The sequence below is a fragment of the Canis lupus genome, chromosome 4, assembly GCF_011100685.1.
Source record: "Canis lupus familiaris isolate Mischka breed German Shepherd chromosome 4, alternate assembly UU_Cfam_GSD_1.0, whole genome shotgun sequence".
NCBI lineage: Eukaryota > Metazoa > Chordata > Mammalia > Carnivora > Canidae > Canis > Canis lupus.
Genome location: NC_049225.1, coordinates 35,469,360 through 35,485,865, shown reverse-complemented (window position 1 = coordinate 35,485,865; position 16,506 = coordinate 35,469,360). Strand labels below are relative to the sequence as shown.

The following is a 16,506-nucleotide window of genomic DNA, read 5'->3' as shown; positions in this document are numbered from 1 at the left end:
CCTCGGGCCGGTCAGGCAACACTGGCCAACCTCCCGCAGGACCAGCCTGGGCTGCTCGGTGAGTCACCAGTGCCGCGGTCACCTACCCCCCAGGATCCAGCAGAGGGTGCAAGGAGGGCTCCCCGTGGCCCGGCCTCCGGCCCCCAGTGCCACCTCCGACGCCCACCCCGGACACCCCATCCCTGTCTGTCTCCACCACCTGCTGGCTCCCACAGCCTGGGGCAAAGGGCGCGGAGTAGGCCTGAGGTGCCCCCCGTGTCCCGGCCACCAGCGGGGACGGGCAGCAGGCTCCCGGCCACTGACCCCCTTCCCGTGGCCCCGCTCCGCCCCGTGCTCCTCTCCTGGCTCCCGGGGACGCATGTGCTGCGGCCGCCTCCTGCGCCCCACACCTCCCGTGTCCCTGACCCGAGTCCTGTCGAGGCACGGAACCGGCCTGGGTAGTTGGCTGCCGTGGGGGGCGGGGGGGGGCCGGACAGGGCTCGCCCGGTGGGCCGGCCCAGGCCACTTCCTCTCTTTGTTGTCTCTCTGCTTTCTTTTCCTTCTGAGACTTAAGTCGAAGACGACGTCACGGTCAGCAGCAGTTGGTGCAGCCGCCGCCGCCCGGATGATCCTGACGCTGCTGCTCGGCCTCGGGGGGCCCCTGGGCTTGGGGCTGCTGGGGGCCTCGGCGCAGGCCGCAGGGAGCGGGGGCTCGGATCCGCCCAGCCCTCGGCCCCCTGGGGCCTGGACGGCAGAGGCTGAGGACCCCAGCGGGGACCCCGGCAGACGGTAAGGGCCACCTGACCTCTGGGCGGTCACGTGCGGGAGCCGAGTCCCAGTCCCGCCGGACAGGGTCTCCTGGGAACCCGGTTGCCCATCCACGGCATCCCCCATTTCCTCACCTGCTGGGCCGCCGGTGAGGCTTAATGGGACCACGTGCCAGGCTCCCTCGGGAGCCCCCCACCCCCCCCCAGCCCGGACCGGGCGCCACAGGACGCTCCCGGCCTGGCCCGTGGCAGGCGGGAGACCCGGGGCTCGGCAGGAGCATTTCTTGCCATCGACCCCTTAGCATGAGAGGGGCGATAGGGGCAGTCCTTCCGGAAGTTTCCAGCTGGCCCGGCAGTGGCTGCAGTTTTTGGGAGCAGGTGAACTGACAGTGGAGCCTACATGAGGCTGACCTGGCCCAAGTCAGAGAAGACGGATGCCCCTGGGCCTGGACTTTCGCCTGAGGGGGCCCGGTGCGGGTCCTCAGGCTGGCCCTAGGGTAGGTGGCCAGCACGCAGGGCGCCCCGCTCCGGTCGGAGCCCAGGGGGCCCGCGGCAGCCAGGGAGCACCCCTCCGGGGCCCCGCTGGACACGGGCGGTGGCGTCAGAACCGGACCCCCAGTCTGGGCCCAGGGCTGGAGCCGGGGGTCCCTCCCCGGGCCCATCTCAGCTGTCCCCTTCCCAATGTTGGCGATGCTCCCAACAGCCCGCGTGGTGGAGGAGCCCGAGGCTCAGCAGCCGCCCCGGTCACACAGCCGAGGGCACGCAGAGCCACCCCCATGGCTCCCGGCGTTCATATGGATCTGGGGTGAGCGGCGCGACCTACCCCCCCCAGTGCCCGTCGGGGGTGGGGGGCCCGCTCACGGTCGCACCGGCTCAGTGCAGGGTGGGCGTGGGGGGTGGGATGGGTTGGAGACGGGGGCAGGTGGTCGGTGGGCTGGGGACACAGGTGACTCAGGTCTGCTCTCAGGCCACCAAGCCCAGTCCCCCCAGCCCTCCCTCCTCCGACGGGGCTCCGGCCCCCCAGCCCTCGTGGGACGGGGTGCCAGGAGGGCGCCGACCAGGACGGCCGCTCCCGGGGAAGCGCGCCCAGCAGGCCCACCGGTTGTCAGCGCCTCCAGGGGCCGAGGGGCCGGTGTGAAAGGAAGGAAACGCTGCTCAGCTTCCCGCCGATTGCTTCCTCTGTGAAGGGAGAGGCGGAAGGGCCCACGGCCTGGCCTCCCCCTGCCCCGGGGCCGTGGGGCTGTCGTCAGGGACCAGGCCTCCGTGTTCCTCCCACCTGTTCCTCGTAAGCACTGGGGGCCCTGGACACGGGCCCAGGTCACACTATTTGCAAGGACAGGTTCAAAGGGAACAAGTGGGTGCTGGGTGCCGGGTGCCGGGTGCCAGGCCGCAGGGTGGGGGCGGGATGTGAGTGTGCTTCCCACGGCCCGGGCCCCCGGCGCCGGGTGCATCTGGACTCTTGCGATGCTCCGTGGTTCCCGTGGGAGTGGGACCGGGCAGCAGTTAGGATGGGGGCCCGTCAGTGCCTACGTGGGGGCCCAGCGAGCCCAGGGCAGGGTGCCCCCCTCCAGGTGCTCGGGGCTGCGCTGCCCTCTCCACGGGCCGTGAGGCTCAGAGGGATGGGGACGCCACCCCGGGCCACCAGCTCCTGGGGAGGTCGGAGCGGGGCCCACACCCAGGTGGGGGTAGCACAGGGCAGGGCCCTGATGGCCGGCGTCTGTCTGGCCCCAAACGGGCAGCACCTGCGATGCTCTGTGGCTGAGAGCTCGGGCCCGGAGGCGTCAGGCCGGAGGCAGGGGTGGCACAGGAGCGCAGGCCACAGCCACCTCCAGGGCTGTAGCTCCTGCCTGGGGCCACCGGGAAGCAGGGCCGGGCACCCCCAGGGGATCCCAGCCCACAGAGGGCCGCAGGCCCCTGCCCCAGCCCCTTCCCAGCCCACAGACAGAGCTGGTGAAATGCTGTGACCAGGGCTGTGCTATGTGGGCGGTCGGCGTCCCCCCGCCCCCCCCCCTCCGCGCGGTGGCACCTGCACGTCCACCCACGACACTTTCCCTGGAGCTGGAGCTCCCTCCCTCTGGCCTCCGTCCCCTCCCTCTGCCCCCAGGGAGGCTGGAAGTGGGAATCATCTTGCATATCCTGGGGGGTGGGGCGGCCTTGCTCAAGGCCACCCTGGGTCCAGGAAGGGGGACAGGAAGGGCCACCCCCCCCACCCCGGGCTCCGGCAGATGCTCTCCTGATGGGGTGCAGCCTGGGGGGGCTGCAGGGGGCCCCAGGAGATGAGGGCGCACGGGGGTGGGGGGGTGGGGGAGAGCGCACTGAGAACAATGGGGCTCAGGCTCTGGGGCTGCCAGGAGCTGGAGGAAACCAAAGCAAAGGTCAGGAATGTTCCCAGGGCCCGCAGGCCAGCGGCCTGCATGGTGCCAAGGGGACAGGCTGCCAAGGGAGGGGGAGCGTGGGCGGGTTGACAGTTGGAGCTGAGGTTTGGGCAGGTCAGGAGAGAAAGTTCCTGGGCAGGAAGGGTGGGCGGCACCGCCTCCGGTCCCAGGAGCCTGGGGTGGAAAGTCCCAGCGCCCCCCCCCAGGGCAGGCTGACACGCACCCACGGCCCGGCAGGGCCTCCTGCACCCTGCGCCCCGGGAGGGGGAGCCCAGAACGCAGCCTGGTTGCCCGCAGGTGTTTCTCGGCAGGCATCCTGGCCTTCGGACCGCGGGGGGCCGGCTGCTGCCGTCCTTGGCCTGCGCCCCCTACACGCAGGTCGCACACACCCCCAGAACCACTGGCCCTGGCCCCGGCCCCGCACATCCCCAGCGCCTGGGTGGGAGTTTTGGGTCCTGGACTGGCCTGTGCAGGGGGCCGCCCCGCCTGTGGCCCCGAAGCTGTGGGCCCAGCTCCTGATGCGCTGAGTAAATATTCTTTGCCTGAAGTCCGGTGGGTTCCGTGGGCATGTGACCCGAGCGGCCACAGAGGGCGCCCACGGAAGGGCCCCCCGCTGGGTTTAACACCCGTTGTCCCACAGTCTCGCCTGGCGCCGGGCGCTACAGGTTATGCAGTCAGCCTCGTGTGAGGTGTTTGCTCTCTGCCCCTTTATGGAAGAACTGCGCTGACGTCAGGGTCAGGGTCGGCTGTGGCTAGGGCCTAAGTTGACACAGTCAGAAGCCCCTGTCCCCACGGGTCCCCAGAGGCAGGACCTTTGACTCCCCAGGTAAATCCTTTGCCGTTGACCTGTGTCTCTAACTGACGTGTTTAGATTGCTGCTTCTTGGGAAGTAGCAGCCCCCACGATTCAGTTTTCATTCCCACCCCATACCCGAACCCCATTGTTCACACGTAGGTGTGCAAGGACACATGCATGTGCGTAAGTGCGTGCACACACGCACCACCTGCCCCTCCTCCTCCTGTACTGTCATTTTGAGTATCTACTTCTACGTGACTGTTCGCTGCTCCAAGTGGAGAGTTGAGAAGAAACACCCCGCGAGTCCTCCCCGCACCCCCGCAGCTTCCTACCTTCCATCTTCCCTGGAATAAACAACTACCTCCATTGGTTTTTGTTTCTTTGGCTTAGTGTCTCTGTCACTACTCAGCCCCAAACTCTTGGCCCATTTGTTGTCCACGCCTGCTCTCCCCTTTCATCCGTGCCAGATGCTTGACTGCCAGGGTCTCTCGGTGGCGTGGCTTTCGGAGCCCTAGCTGTGCTCCGGTCTGGACACTGGCCCACACCACCTGCCCGCGGCTGCACGGGGCGCTCCCTGTGCCATCTTCCTGGGGACTCCCTTCCCCTCAATTCCCTGCCAGAGCTCCTGTCTCCTGACACCCTGCTTTCCTCTGTCTGGGTGCTCTGGCTTGTGCAGCTGGGGCACCTCTGGCAAAGTGGAGCGCCTCCTGGGCTCTGACTTGGAACACCCAGGCCGCTTGAGAATGCTGAGGCCCAGCCCCAGCCCCAGACACTTGCCCCACTGACCTACTGCAGCCCAGAGGCTCTTCTTTATGAAGTGCCACACGGTGGCTTTGACGTGAAGATCTGACGGCAAGATTCCAAAGCACTGCTCTAGTAGCTCCCTGATGATGAGGGGCCCTGAGGTGGGCAGCGTTTTGAGACCCGATTGGTTGAAAATGTGTTTATTCTGCTCCCTTGACTTTGATAGTTAGGCTGGGTATAGGATTCTAAATTGGAGATATTTTCCTTTCAGATTTTTATTTTTATTTTTTTTATTTTTTTCCGAGCAGAACAAAATAAAATTTAATGGTCTTAAATGCAAAAGTAAAAACAAACAAAAAACACAAAAAAGCAAAAGAAAATTAACAGAACAACCCAAAATGTCAAGGCAGTTATGCAGAGAACTTGGGAGGGTTAATCTTTAAAGCTACAAATCAAAGTTGTTTTTTTTTTGTTGTTGTTGTTAATAGATAACTGGCAAGAAGTGAGTACTTTTCTGCTGAGTGTTGATATGAAAGCAAAGTTTCAAAACAAAATCTGACTAAAATGGAAACAAGTCTAGCGCTCATGAGAAGGGATGTGAGAAATACAATGCTCAAATGTTTCTGTGATTATTTTTTAAAGATTTTATTTATTTATTAATGAGAGACACACAGAGAGGCAGAGACACAGGCAGAGGGAGAAGTAGGCTCCCTGCAGGGAGACCGATGTGGGACTCGATCCCGGGTCCCCAGGATCAGGCCCTGGGCTGAAGGCGGCGCTAAACCGCTGAGCCACCTGGGCTGCCCTGTTTCTGTGTTCTTAAAATATAGAGCAATCTTAGGCATTCGAGCTATGTGAACTGCTCTTGGAAAGTGGAGAAATGGTTGGGAACACCAGCGCCCGGTGTGCGGGGCACCGTGCATGCAACGTGTGCACAGAAATCCGGGATGTCAGAGGAGCAGCACATCTTCAGGCATGCCCTGGAGTTAGGTCTGACTCTGGAATATACTGGAGTTTCCCTGAAACTCTTTGGTCCGTTCCCATTGGCGCCTGGGCTTATGAAACCCGTGGGTGCCCTTCTCTGGAGGGCCTGGCGTACGGCCCCTCCCCGGTGGCGGCCCCCCGTTGGACGGCCTGCTGCCACTGCCAGGACCCCTGCAGAGCCCCGGGGCTGAGTGAGCAGGAGGTGGCAATGGCACCTGCTTGGGAAAGCAATTTCCTGTCAACTAAAGCCGAAATCGCTTAAAATGTTGAAGCAGTTGAGAAAACGCACACTCAGCATCTGCCTAACATCTTTCGTTTGAAAACTAAAACTAAAAGGTCATGCCTTTTTTGTTGTTTTTTGTTGTTGTTGTTTGTTTTTTGTGTTTTTTATCCAGTGTGTGGAGACACCAAATGAAACGAGTGTTAGTCTTAGAAGTTAAAGCATGCTTCAGGTTCACCACCATCCCGAGGGACTGGTTAGTCAATGCGGTCTACTTAGATTTCTGTTTAATATATATTTTAAAGGAAATAACTTAAGAAACTTACATTGGTTTAACATGGTGGGATTTCAAACATTTGAACATGTAGGTTGCATCCCCGAGTATAAAAACCTTTTCACTTCTCATTTAGACTAAGACAAACACTTGTGAAAATTGGTGCAAAATGAGTTGTACACTAACAAAAAAGTTTTAACTTCTTCACTCTTAATTATCTATTCCATACAAAAAAAAAAAAGCATAAGCAAGTTATTGTGGGACTTGTTGGTTTTGCAGGAAAGCTATAGGATTTTGTCCCCCAGGCGGGAGCTGTTCAGACTTGCTACGGCCATGGCGGCTTCTTCATGGTTTGTCATGGTCACAAAGCCAAAGCCTTTGCGCTTGTTGGTGCTGAAGTCGCGAATCACTTTCACATTGGTGACCGCCCCAAAGGGGCCAAACATCTGCCAGAGGATCCCCTCATGGGTGTCCCGCCCGAGGTTGTAGATGAAGATGCACCAGCCCGAAGATGCGTCGCCCAGGACACTGACACCAGAAAGCCCACTCGTGATCTACACCCACAGGGGAGAACCTGAATCTCTGCGCCTGGCGGCGAACCGGGCCTCCGAACCGCCTGGCGGGCGAGCGGTACCGCTGGGAGAGCAGTGCCACGGGTTGGTTCCGGTTGGGGTTGGCCCAAACCTCACTGTAGTGGGCTCAGAGGAACCTGGGGGTTTATGACCATTGAGACTGGTACTTGCCCCTTCCGCCTCCGACCGTGTGTCGAACCAGATAAACGCAACCCCTCTGGACAAACCTGTGGTCTGATCCGCAAGGCCCCGGGAGTTGGTGGCTCCCCCGAACCGAGGGAGCACGCCCTCCCCGTCCGGGTCACGGTCTGCGGGAGCCCACCGCTGCGCAGGTTGGCGTCTTTGATGACTTCCAAGCTCGGGGTGCGGACGACACCTTGATGGCTTTCGACTGGAGCCGCAGGCCATTCGGTGTGGTTGCTCTCGGCCCCTGCGGTCACATGGCTCACGGCGTGGTGGCCGGGCTGTGCCCTCTGCCTTACCCCGAGTGGGTTCTGCAGGGTCATGTCACCAATGCTGCTGAACGGACTCCGTGCCTCATCCTGGGTCACGCCTCGAGGGCGGTAGTTGACAGTTAAATTCGTTCTCCCGATATCATCCCCGCAGGCTTCGGCCACGTGGTCTTCATAACCATTAGACGTTGGAGTTTTAAAAAATCTGGACGCGGGTGGGCGGGCCCGGGGCTGCTCCGGGGCAGGCGGCGGCTCCTCCTCAGCACGCGCCCCTTTCAGATTTTTAAAAGCATTTTATTTATTTATTCATGAGAGACCCAGAGACAGAGGCAGAGACACAGGAGGAGGGAGAAGCAGGCTCCACGCAGGGAGTCCGACATGGGACTCGATCCCGGGACCCCAGGGTCATGTCCTGGGCCGATGGCAGACGCTCCACCACGGAGCCCCCCGGGCGCCCCAATAGCTTCCTATTCTTCCTTTATCAATCTGGGGCTATCAGTACACATTTGGGGGACTTCTCTGCGCAGTGCTGGCTTTTTCCAAGTTGATTCTTCCCCCCAGTTGCTTTTTCCGACCTCCCCCCTTTTGTACGGAGATCTTTCTCAGGAGTCGTCTCAGACGTCTGCCCCCTTGAGAGCAGACTACGAAGCTGGTTGGACCTGGGTGTGCGGATGCGGCTTCCTGACCTCCTTCGTCACACTATGCCCTGCTGGGCCATTGCACGGGGAGCCCCTGATGTTGTCGTGTTTTCGGTCCATCCTCTCGAGTGGGGTCATTTTCCTGACACGCTTTTTCAGTCTGCGGCCCGGGGGGAAGGCTGGCTGCCAGGCTTTGAGAACTGAGTGGGAACTCAGGCTGGGGGCCCAGGCCTTGTAACGGGTGTCGTCACTCGGTCCCCCTCACTCCTTCCCCGCTCCACCCCGGCAGAATCCCTGTGTGGTGGCGCCCGGCGGCCCCAGGTGGGAGGCCGGCCCCAGAGAATACACCCTCAGCCCGAGAGCCGCGCCACTCCACCTGCAAGGCCCCCGACACTGCCTCCTGATATCTGACAAGTGTGCCCCTTCTCTCTGCATCCACCGCCGTCACCCATGGGACCTGCCAACATCTCCCACCTACATCCCTGACACAGCCACCTACAGCTTGCCCCTTCCTATCCGTTCTGTCCCCAGAAGCCAGGGTGGCTTTTTCATGGCACTTCCCTGCTCAGACCCCTCCACAGCTCGTGCTCTAGGACACAGGCCGGGTCCCCAGCGGGAATTCAAGGACCCCACGGCCTGGCCTCTCAGCATCTCTGGGCCACTTGCCTGCCCAACCCCTGCACTGCGGGCCATACGCCTGTCACAGCTCCTGGTGCCTGGTTACCACCTCCTGGATGGCTCCCCGGGTCCTAGCAGCTTCCACGCCACCTGCGATTGCCTGCTTCCCCTTGGGACCCTGCAGGGAAGGTCTGTGTGTCTGTATTGGCACTGCGTGCTGCTCAGCTCAGCGGCCACGAGCCGAGCGATGTGGGTCATTGCCTCTTGCAACCCCGGAGAACCCTGGGAGCTGATTACCAGGCAAAGGAGCCTGGTGAAGGGGTGAAGGGCAGAGACCGAGAGGCTGCACGTGACCTCCAGCCCTGCAGAACTTCCTGGAGTGGGGACTACTCTCAGCTGTCCACTCCCATGACTCTTTGCAAGTCCGTTTCCATGATGCGGGGAATGGCCAGGGTGCAGGTGCCCTCCCCGCAGCCCGGTCTGCAGTCAGGAAAGAGGTGGCAGTGACGGGGCAGCAGTGTTGTCGGGAGCCAGGCCCCGGGTCCTCACCCGCACGCTTGGAGGAGCGGAGCAGCACCTCCATCCGAGACGTGGGCGAGGGGGAAAGCCCTAAGTGCCTCGCTCCAGCTCACATGGACTAGGTGGCAAGGATTTGAACTCAGGCCTCTCTCCAGCCCCAGCAGCACTGTGCTGCCTCCCTGGCCCCAAGAGAAACCCCCGAGAGCCCATCCTGGCCCATGGGTAATTCTGCTGTGTGATTTTGGGGGTGCTCTCAAGCCTCTCTGGGTTGGCCGCTGGTTCAGGGGCCGTGGTCAGATGCTCCTGCAGGGCGGGTTTCCTGGAGCTTTTGTCCGGAGTGGAAGGAGGGATGAATAATGCAAGAGGGCTCTCTTCTCAGGCTAATGGGTTCTGGAATCCCAGGCATCTGGTGTGGGTGGGCAGGGAGGCAGGGGTGGGGCTGGCACCACTGCTGACCTCCAGGCCAGATGGGGGGGGGGCTGGGGTGCTCAGGAGGCCTCTCTCCTGGCTTGTCTTCCAGTAACTGGTGCCCTTACCAGGAGTCCAGGCTGGTGACCTTTGTAGCCGCTTGCAAAACAGAGAAATTCCTCGTCCACTCGCAGCAGCCATGCCCGCAGGGGGCTCCGGACTGCCAGAGAGTCCGAGTCATGTGAGCAGGGGCCGGATGGGGCAGGGTGGGCCACCCTCTTGCGTCCCCGCTGGCTGCCCTGGCGTCACCGAGCTGGCCATCTCTCCCCAGGTATCGCGTGGCCCACAAGCCGGTGTACCAGGTCAAGCAGAAGGTGCTGGCTTCCGTGGCCTGGAAGTGCTGCCCTGGCTTTGCGGGCCCTGACTGCCAGCACCACGGTAGGGCTCCCCGGGGCTCCCCCCCTCCAAGTCCGGTGGGTGCTCTGACCTGTGGGCTCACCATCAGCCACCTCCCGTCTGCAGATCCCACGGCTACCCCTGAGCCTGAGGACCCAGGTGACGGCCTGCAGGAGCCTTGGGACGGGCCCGTCGCCTTGGAACCTGGTACGCTGCTTGCCTAGAAGGTGCAGGAGGGGTAGGCAGGCGCCGAGAAGTGCTCCCAGGCCCTTTCTCCTGGGCTAGGGCAGGACTGGCTGGGGAAGTCTCCATGCCCGGAGCGGCAGGGGCCCTTCTGTGGCTCTGGGGCAGCTTGCCCCCACACCGAGCAGGCCAGAGTCGCAGGGCCCTCGGTTGCCACCCGCTGCCTAAGCACACGCACCCCCTTCCCCGACTCCCTGTCCTGGGAAGGACAGTTTCCTCTGGCACCTTCCTTGGCCCTTGAATGGTGCGAGATCCCATGGCCTGCAGGACGCTTTCCCACACGCGCCCTCCCAGGGCCAGGAAGTCATGCCACCCTTGGTGTAGAGTCCGCACAGAACCACCCAGAGGCACCACTCGTGAGGCCTCTCCAGGCTGGGCCACGTCTGGGATGGTGAGTGAGTCTCGTCATGCGATGAACGCCTATCTCTTGGCAAGGGCTGCCTGAGTGGCACTGAGAGGCCGCGTCCACACAGCCGAGGAGCAAAGTGTGCCGAGATCGATTAGTCATGTCTGCTGCGGGTGCTGGGTGAGGGTGAGGGTGAGGGTGAGGGCTCGTGGGTGGGCATTCCCCCTCTGGAGCTGAGCTGCTGAGCTCCTGCTCAGAGGACGTCACCATCCCCCTGCCCCCCCCCTGGAAATTTCCGTCTGAACCTGGAACTTTCCTTCTGTGTACCCCGTGGTCCGGCCAGGCCCGGGGAGGCAGGCCTGGACGTTTGTCTCCGTGTCTCCAGGCCAGCGGGCTGCGGAGCTGAGCCATGTCCTGGGGCAGCAGGGGCGCCTGCTGGAGGACCTCCAGAATGACCTTCACCAGGTGGCAGACGGCCTCCCGGGCCTGTGGAAGGCCCTGGAAAGCAACCTCACAGCCGCTGCGATGGAGGCGAATCAGACGGAGCCCGGTGAGGCCCGAGGGCAAGAGAGGAGGGAGGCCGGAGGGCCTGGATCTCAGAGGACGCGTCCCTGGTCCCTGCTGGGGGAGGGCAGCGTGGGTAAGAGCGGGTCTCTGTTGCAGAGGTTCCCAGCACATCCTTGGAGCAGGTGCTGCCACTGCACCTGGATGCCTTCCTGCAGGTGCATTTCAGCCCCACCTGGAGGAGCGTCAACCAGAGCCTGCATGGCCTCTCCCAAGCCCTGAGAAACCTGTCTCTGGACGTGGAGGCCAACCGACAGGCCATCAGGGGAGTCTGGGAGAGCGCGGTGGCCAGGGCTGACTTCCAGGAGCTCGGCGCCAAATTTGAGAGCAAGGTCCAGGAGAATGCGCAGAGGGTGGCGCAGCTGCGGCAGGACGTGGAGGAGCGGATGCACGCCCAGCAGCTCTCCCTGCAGCAGTCGCTCTCCGAGGTCCAGGCGGATGTGGACGCCAAGGTCAAGAGGGCCCTCAGGGCCCAGGAGCCCATGGGGGCAGCGGCCAGGCCCGAGCCCGAGAGCCTGCAGGCCAGGCTGGGCCAGCTGCAGAGGAACGTGTCGGCGCTGCACGCGGCGGCTGGCCGCAGGGACGCAGAGCTGCAGGCCACCCTGGCAGACATGGGGGCCACCCTGGCGCAGCATGCCGATGAGATCAAGGAGCTGTACTCCGAGTCCGACGAAACCTTCGAGCAGATCAGCAGGGTGGAGCGGCGGCTCGGGGAGCTGCAGGTAAACCACACGGCGCTGCGCGAGCTGCGCATCGCCCTCATGGAGAAGTCGCTGATCCTGGAGGAGAACAGGGAGGAGGTGGAGCGGCAGCTGCTGGAGCTCAACCTCACCGTCCAGCAGCTGCAGGGCAGCCACGCCGACCTCGCCAGGTACGCCAAGGACTGCACCTGCCAGGAGCTCCCCACAGGCCTGGACGGCATCCCCGACGACCTGGGCGAGCGCCCCCAGCCCGATGGCTCAGAGCTGCGGGCCCTGAGCAGCTCAGTGGCGGCGCTGGCCCGCGCGGTGGCCGCGCAGCAGGAGGAGGGCGAGCGCACGCGGGCGGAACGGGCGCGGCTGCGGAGCGCGCTGCGGGCCCTGGACGGCGAGGCGCGGGCGCTGCAGGAGGCGCAGGCTGAGGTGCAGCGGGAGCTGGGCCGGCTGCGCAGCCACTTCGCGGCCCTGCTGGACGACGCACTGCGCCACGAGGCCGCGCTGGCCGCGCTCCTGGGGGACGACATGGCCGAGCGGCTGGCCGAGGACCCGGCTGCGCTGCCTCTGCGCTACGAGCACATCGTGGCCACCCTGCGCGACGCCGCCGCCGGGCTGCAGGAGCAGGCGCTGGCCTGGGGCGCGCTGGCCGCGCGGGTGGACGCGCTGGAGGCCGTTGGGGCGGCGGGGCTGGCGCGAGAGCTGCAGCGCCTGGACGCCGACCTGGACCGCGTGGCCGGCTGCTGCGGGCCCGCCGGGAACGCCACCCTCCGCGCCACCGTTGATGGCCTGGGCCAGGCGCTGGCCGCCACCAGGGGCGACCTGCAGCAGCACCAGCGCCTCTTCCACAGCCTCTTTGGCAACTTCCAAGGGCTCCTGGCGGCCAACGTCAGCCTGGACCTGGGACAGCTGCAGGCCATGCTGAGCCGGAAGGGGAAGAGGCAGAAAGGGCTGGACGGCACCCGCAGGAGGGACAGGAAGCAAGCGGAGCCTGGGGCGGACGAGCCCGCCAGAGGGCCGGTGCTGGGGCAGGCAGGTGAGTGCGCGAGGTTGGGGCATCGGGGAGGCCAGGGGGACCAGGGGGACCAGGGGGACCGGGCAGGCAGGTGAATACACGAGGTCGGGGTGTCAGGGAGGCCGGGGGGACCCAGGGGGACTGGGGGGACTGGGGGGGATGGGGGAGGCCGGGAGGCCGGGGAGGCAGGTGAGTGCCCAAGGTCCAGGCACCGGGGAGGCCAGGGGGACCCGGGGGACTGGGAGGACCAGGGGGACTAGAGGGACCGGGAAGGCATGTGAGTGCACGAAGTTGGGGCATCGGGGAGGATGGGGGGACCCAGGGAACCAGGGAGGCCGGGAGGCCAAGGAGGCAGGTGAGTGCCTGAGGCCAGGGTTCGGGGAGGCCGGGGGACCAGGGGACCAGGGGACCAGGGAGGCCGGAAGGCTGGGGAGGCAAGTAAGTGCCCAAGGCTGGGGTCTTGGGGAGGCTGGGGAGGCTGGGGCATCAGGGAGGCCAGGGAGGCAGGGAGGCAAGTGAGTGCCCGAGGCCAGGGGGGCCAGGGGGTCAGGGAGGCTGGGGAGGCGGGGAGGCAGGTGAGTGCCCAAGGCCAGGGCATCAGGGAGGCTGAGGGGACAAAGGAGGCCGGGAGGCCAGGGTGTTGGGGAGGCCGGGGCGTCGGGGCACAGGGCTGCCTGCGTGGGAGAGGTCGGGGAGGCTGCGCCCCGGGAGCGCTGAGGGCCAGCTTGGCCCTGACCCGTTTGCTCAGGCCGGGGCCTCTCATGCTGCCTCATGCGCAGGAGGCAGAGGTTGCGGGGCGGAGGCTGGGGAGCCCGCGGGGGCCCCCACTAAATGTTTGAGGCTCGTGTCAGCACCGCTGGCCAACCGTCATTGGAGCTGGGGTAGCCCCAGGCCCGGCCTCAGCTCCTCCCGCCTCCCTGCCACGCCCCGCAGTCTCTAACCTGCTCCCCTACAGACACACGCACAGGGGCTGGGGTCACCTGCCCCGGCAGCCCCCGAGGAGGGGCCAGGAGGCCTCGTGGCCCTGTGGTTGGCGTATCCCGCTGCCCCGCCGGGTCCCTGTGGAGTCTCCAACAGGTCAGGGCCCAGGGCCTGGTCACACGGCCGTAGGTGGCACAGGGAGCCCTGCACCCTGCCATGCGGTCTCTAGGGTGCTGGCCCTTCCTGTGCGACAGGCCCTTGACGACTGGTCCCTGCGGGGCCCCGGGGCCTGGGTCGCCAGCTGGGAGGCTGACGTGCGTGCAGCCCCCCCTTCCTGGCCCCTCCATCCCTGCGTGTGGCCTTGGGAAGGGGACCCTAGACAGAGGTGACCATCCCCTGCCCGAGGAGGCTGGCCCTGGGGCGTGGCCACTCCTCCTCCAGGACACAGGACTGGGGACAGGGCCGCCGTCGGGCTGTCTACACTGCGGGTAGCCCGGTGTGTGGGAAGTAGCGGCCTGGCTGCGGGGCCCGTCCCAAGGTTGCCCGCCCTGTGGACAGCGCACAGCCCCTCGCGGCCAGTGCACTTGCTGGCCTCAGTTTCCTGCTGCCTGCGGGCGGCTGCGGAGGGCGCGGGGGGGGGCCCTGTGGGGCCCCTGCAGCCGGGCGAGCGCCCAGCTCCTGTTGGGGTGCTGCAGGACCGCCCTCCTGCCCGCTCTGGAGCCTTCCAGGATGAGGCGCGCAGTCCCGACCCCGGGCCTGCTGCTGGGCTGGGAGCCAGGTGCTGGGGCTGCGGGGGGCCAGGTCTCTACGCACCCGGCGGGGCCCTCCTGCGGCAGAGCTTGGCTTCATCCCCTCCGGCACGCGGAGTTTGGTCTCAGCGAGGAGACGGACAGACAGCGGGGGGTGGGGGGGGCGCCCAGGGGACGTGGCTTGTCGGTGCCAAGGCCGGGGTCATGGCCGGAGCCCGGGGGACGGCACTTCCCCTCCCGTGGCCCCGTCCTGCCTCCCCGTCGGCCCAGGCAGGCCATGGCTCACCGAACACTCGCCCCACGAGGTCCCGGTGCTGGCCCGCGTGCGTGGGGGCGCGGGCTCGCCCTCTGGGCCCGTCTGGATCCCTCAGCCCAGGCTCCGGGTGGGTGCCCCAGCGTGGGGGGCCGGCCTTCTCGCCCTGGCAAAGCTGCGCAGCTTCGGGCAGCCGTCGAGCGCCCGCGGCCCCGGTTTCCCCAGAGGAGGGAGGCCTGGCTCTCGGGGCGTTGGGAGGGGAAGGGGGTGCTCAGGGGGCAGAGACCAGGTGCTGGTGTTCCCGTCCTGCTGGCCTGGCGGGGGCTCTGCGGCCCGAGGGTGCCACTGGGGCACGGGCCGTCAGCCAGGGTGCCCGGTGGCCCTGCTGGCAGGGGACGGGCAGGCGTGGGGGTGCGATGTGCGGGCGGGGAGGCGGGCACTGAGCGGCGCCCTGCGTTCCAGGCTCCCCCGCGGCCTTCTACGCCAGCTGCTCAGGAGGCACCGCGGCCCCGCAGACCGTCAAGTTCAACACCACGCATGTCAACGTGGGCGGCAGCTACTTCCCGGATCACGGCTACTTCCTGGCCCCCGAGCGCGGCGTCTACCTGTTCGCCGTGAGCGTGGAGTTCGGCCCCGGGCCGGGCAGCGGGCAGCTGGTGTTCGGGGGCCGCCGCCAGACCCCCGTGGGCTCCCCGGAGGATGGCAGGGCGGCCGGCACGGCGACGGCCTTCGCGCTGGCCGAGCTGCAGCGCGGCGAGAGGGTGTGGTTCGAGCTGACCCGGGGGTCGCTGAGGAGCAGGAGCCCTGCGGCCTCGGCCTTCGGGGGGCTCCTGGTGCTCAGGACCTGAAGGCCGCCCGCCCGGGGCGCCGCATGGGGCCTGCTGAGCTGCGGGGCCTGGAGGTGACGGTGTGGAGAGGAGCCCGAGCGCCGCCCGGCGGCCCCGGGTGCGGGGAGCATGGACCCGCGCGACGCCCACTCCGGGGGTCCTGCCCGCCCTCGGCTGCTCTCCCGTGGCTGCGACCTCTAAACCCCCTGCCGCCGCCTCCCCCTCATCCTCCCCAGGAGGAGTACGTTATGCTGGAGGTGACACTGGGGACGACACCGGGAGCCCGTCCCCCCACCTCGGGGCAGCGGGGCAGCGGCCGGCGGCGCCTCTGCTGGGAATGGGCCTGAGGCCTGCTCGAGTTACCAGGGAAGAGAATCCCCCCCCCGCCCCCGCTGCCCTTAGTTCTGGTCCTTCCCTAGTTTCTCTGTGACCTTCGCTTCCCGTCTTGTCCTCCCTGGTCCACAGGGTGGAGGCCGCCACCTGCCCAGCATGACCCGGAGCGAGCACAACCGTGCCCTGGTGGCCGTCCCGAGCCTCACGAGCGCCTGTCACCGGGAGGGGGGCCGAGGGGGGAAGTGAAGGCCGCGTGTCCAGATCTCCCCGTCACGACCCGCCTGGAATAAAGCACTGCCCTCCGAATGCCTGCCTGCTGACCTCGCGGAGAGCAAAGGGACCCGGGAAAGGGGGTGCACACGCGGGACACAATGCAGCTATTTGGGGCAAACGCGACTCCCCTAATTCCGGCCGCTCTCGGTCCAGGGAGCTCCCTGCAGAGGCCTCCCGAGGGCAGTGGCGGGAGCACTGGGAGCTGCACCGGCCCCGTAGCATCGGGCCCCGCGAGCAGCGAACAGGCTGGAGAAGCCGGCCCGGCCTCAGGGGCGTCCGCGCTCCAGCAGTGGGCGTGGGGCACGGCCCAGCAGACCCTTCTCGGGCCGGCAGCCGCGGCTCAGCCCTCCTCCCGGTTTTCTAAGGCCCATGGGTTCAAGCACGTGTCCCCCGAATGGACCGGCCATGCTTCGTGCGCTGCACTGGCTGGAACACGGGTGCTAAGGGGACGGAGGGCCTGGCCGCCGGCCCCGACCTCAGTTCCCCCCTCGGGAGCTTCCCCGTCGGAGCGAGGTGCCTGGTGCCTGTCGGCCGGCTTCATTGTGGATT

The 16,506-nt window shown here is 65.8% G+C and overlaps 1 protein-coding gene across 2 annotated transcripts; it reads left to right on the top strand.

The window, feature by feature from the left end:
* Positions 1-533: 533 nt before the first annotated feature.
* On the top strand, positions 534-15,990 carry MMRN2 (multimerin 2). 2 transcript variants are annotated; one of them, XM_038534529.1, is made up of 7 exons: positions 534-768; positions 9,458-9,586; positions 9,677-9,783; positions 9,868-9,948; positions 10,674-10,880; positions 10,994-12,622; positions 14,987-15,990. In XM_038534529.1, exons 1-7 carry the CDS (start codon positions 605-607, stop codon positions 15,370-15,372), a joined length of 2,703 nt encoding a protein of 900 aa, XP_038390457.1. In that variant the 5' UTR covers positions 534-604; the 3' UTR covers positions 15,373-15,990. The 2 variants fall into 2 exon arrangements, with proteins under 2 accessions (XP_038390457.1, XP_038390458.1); XM_038534530.1 differs by having other exon boundaries at positions 536-768; positions 10,716-10,880.
* The last annotated feature ends 516 nt before the right edge of the window (positions 15,991-16,506 follow it).

Excerpts from the sequence above, each read along its gene's own strand:
- MMRN2 (XM_038534529.1), top strand. The coding sequence starts at position 605 with ATGATCCTGACGCTGCTGCTCGGCCTCGGGGGGCCCCTGGGCTTGGGG. Across the intron at positions 769-9,457 it reads AGCGGGGACCCCGGCAGACG|TAACTGGTGCCCTTACCAGG; the intron begins GTAAGGGCCACC and ends CTTGTCTTCCAG. Across the intron at positions 9,784-9,867 it reads CCCTGACTGCCAGCACCACG|ATCCCACGGCTACCCCTGAG; the intron begins GTAGGGCTCCCC and ends TCCCGTCTGCAG.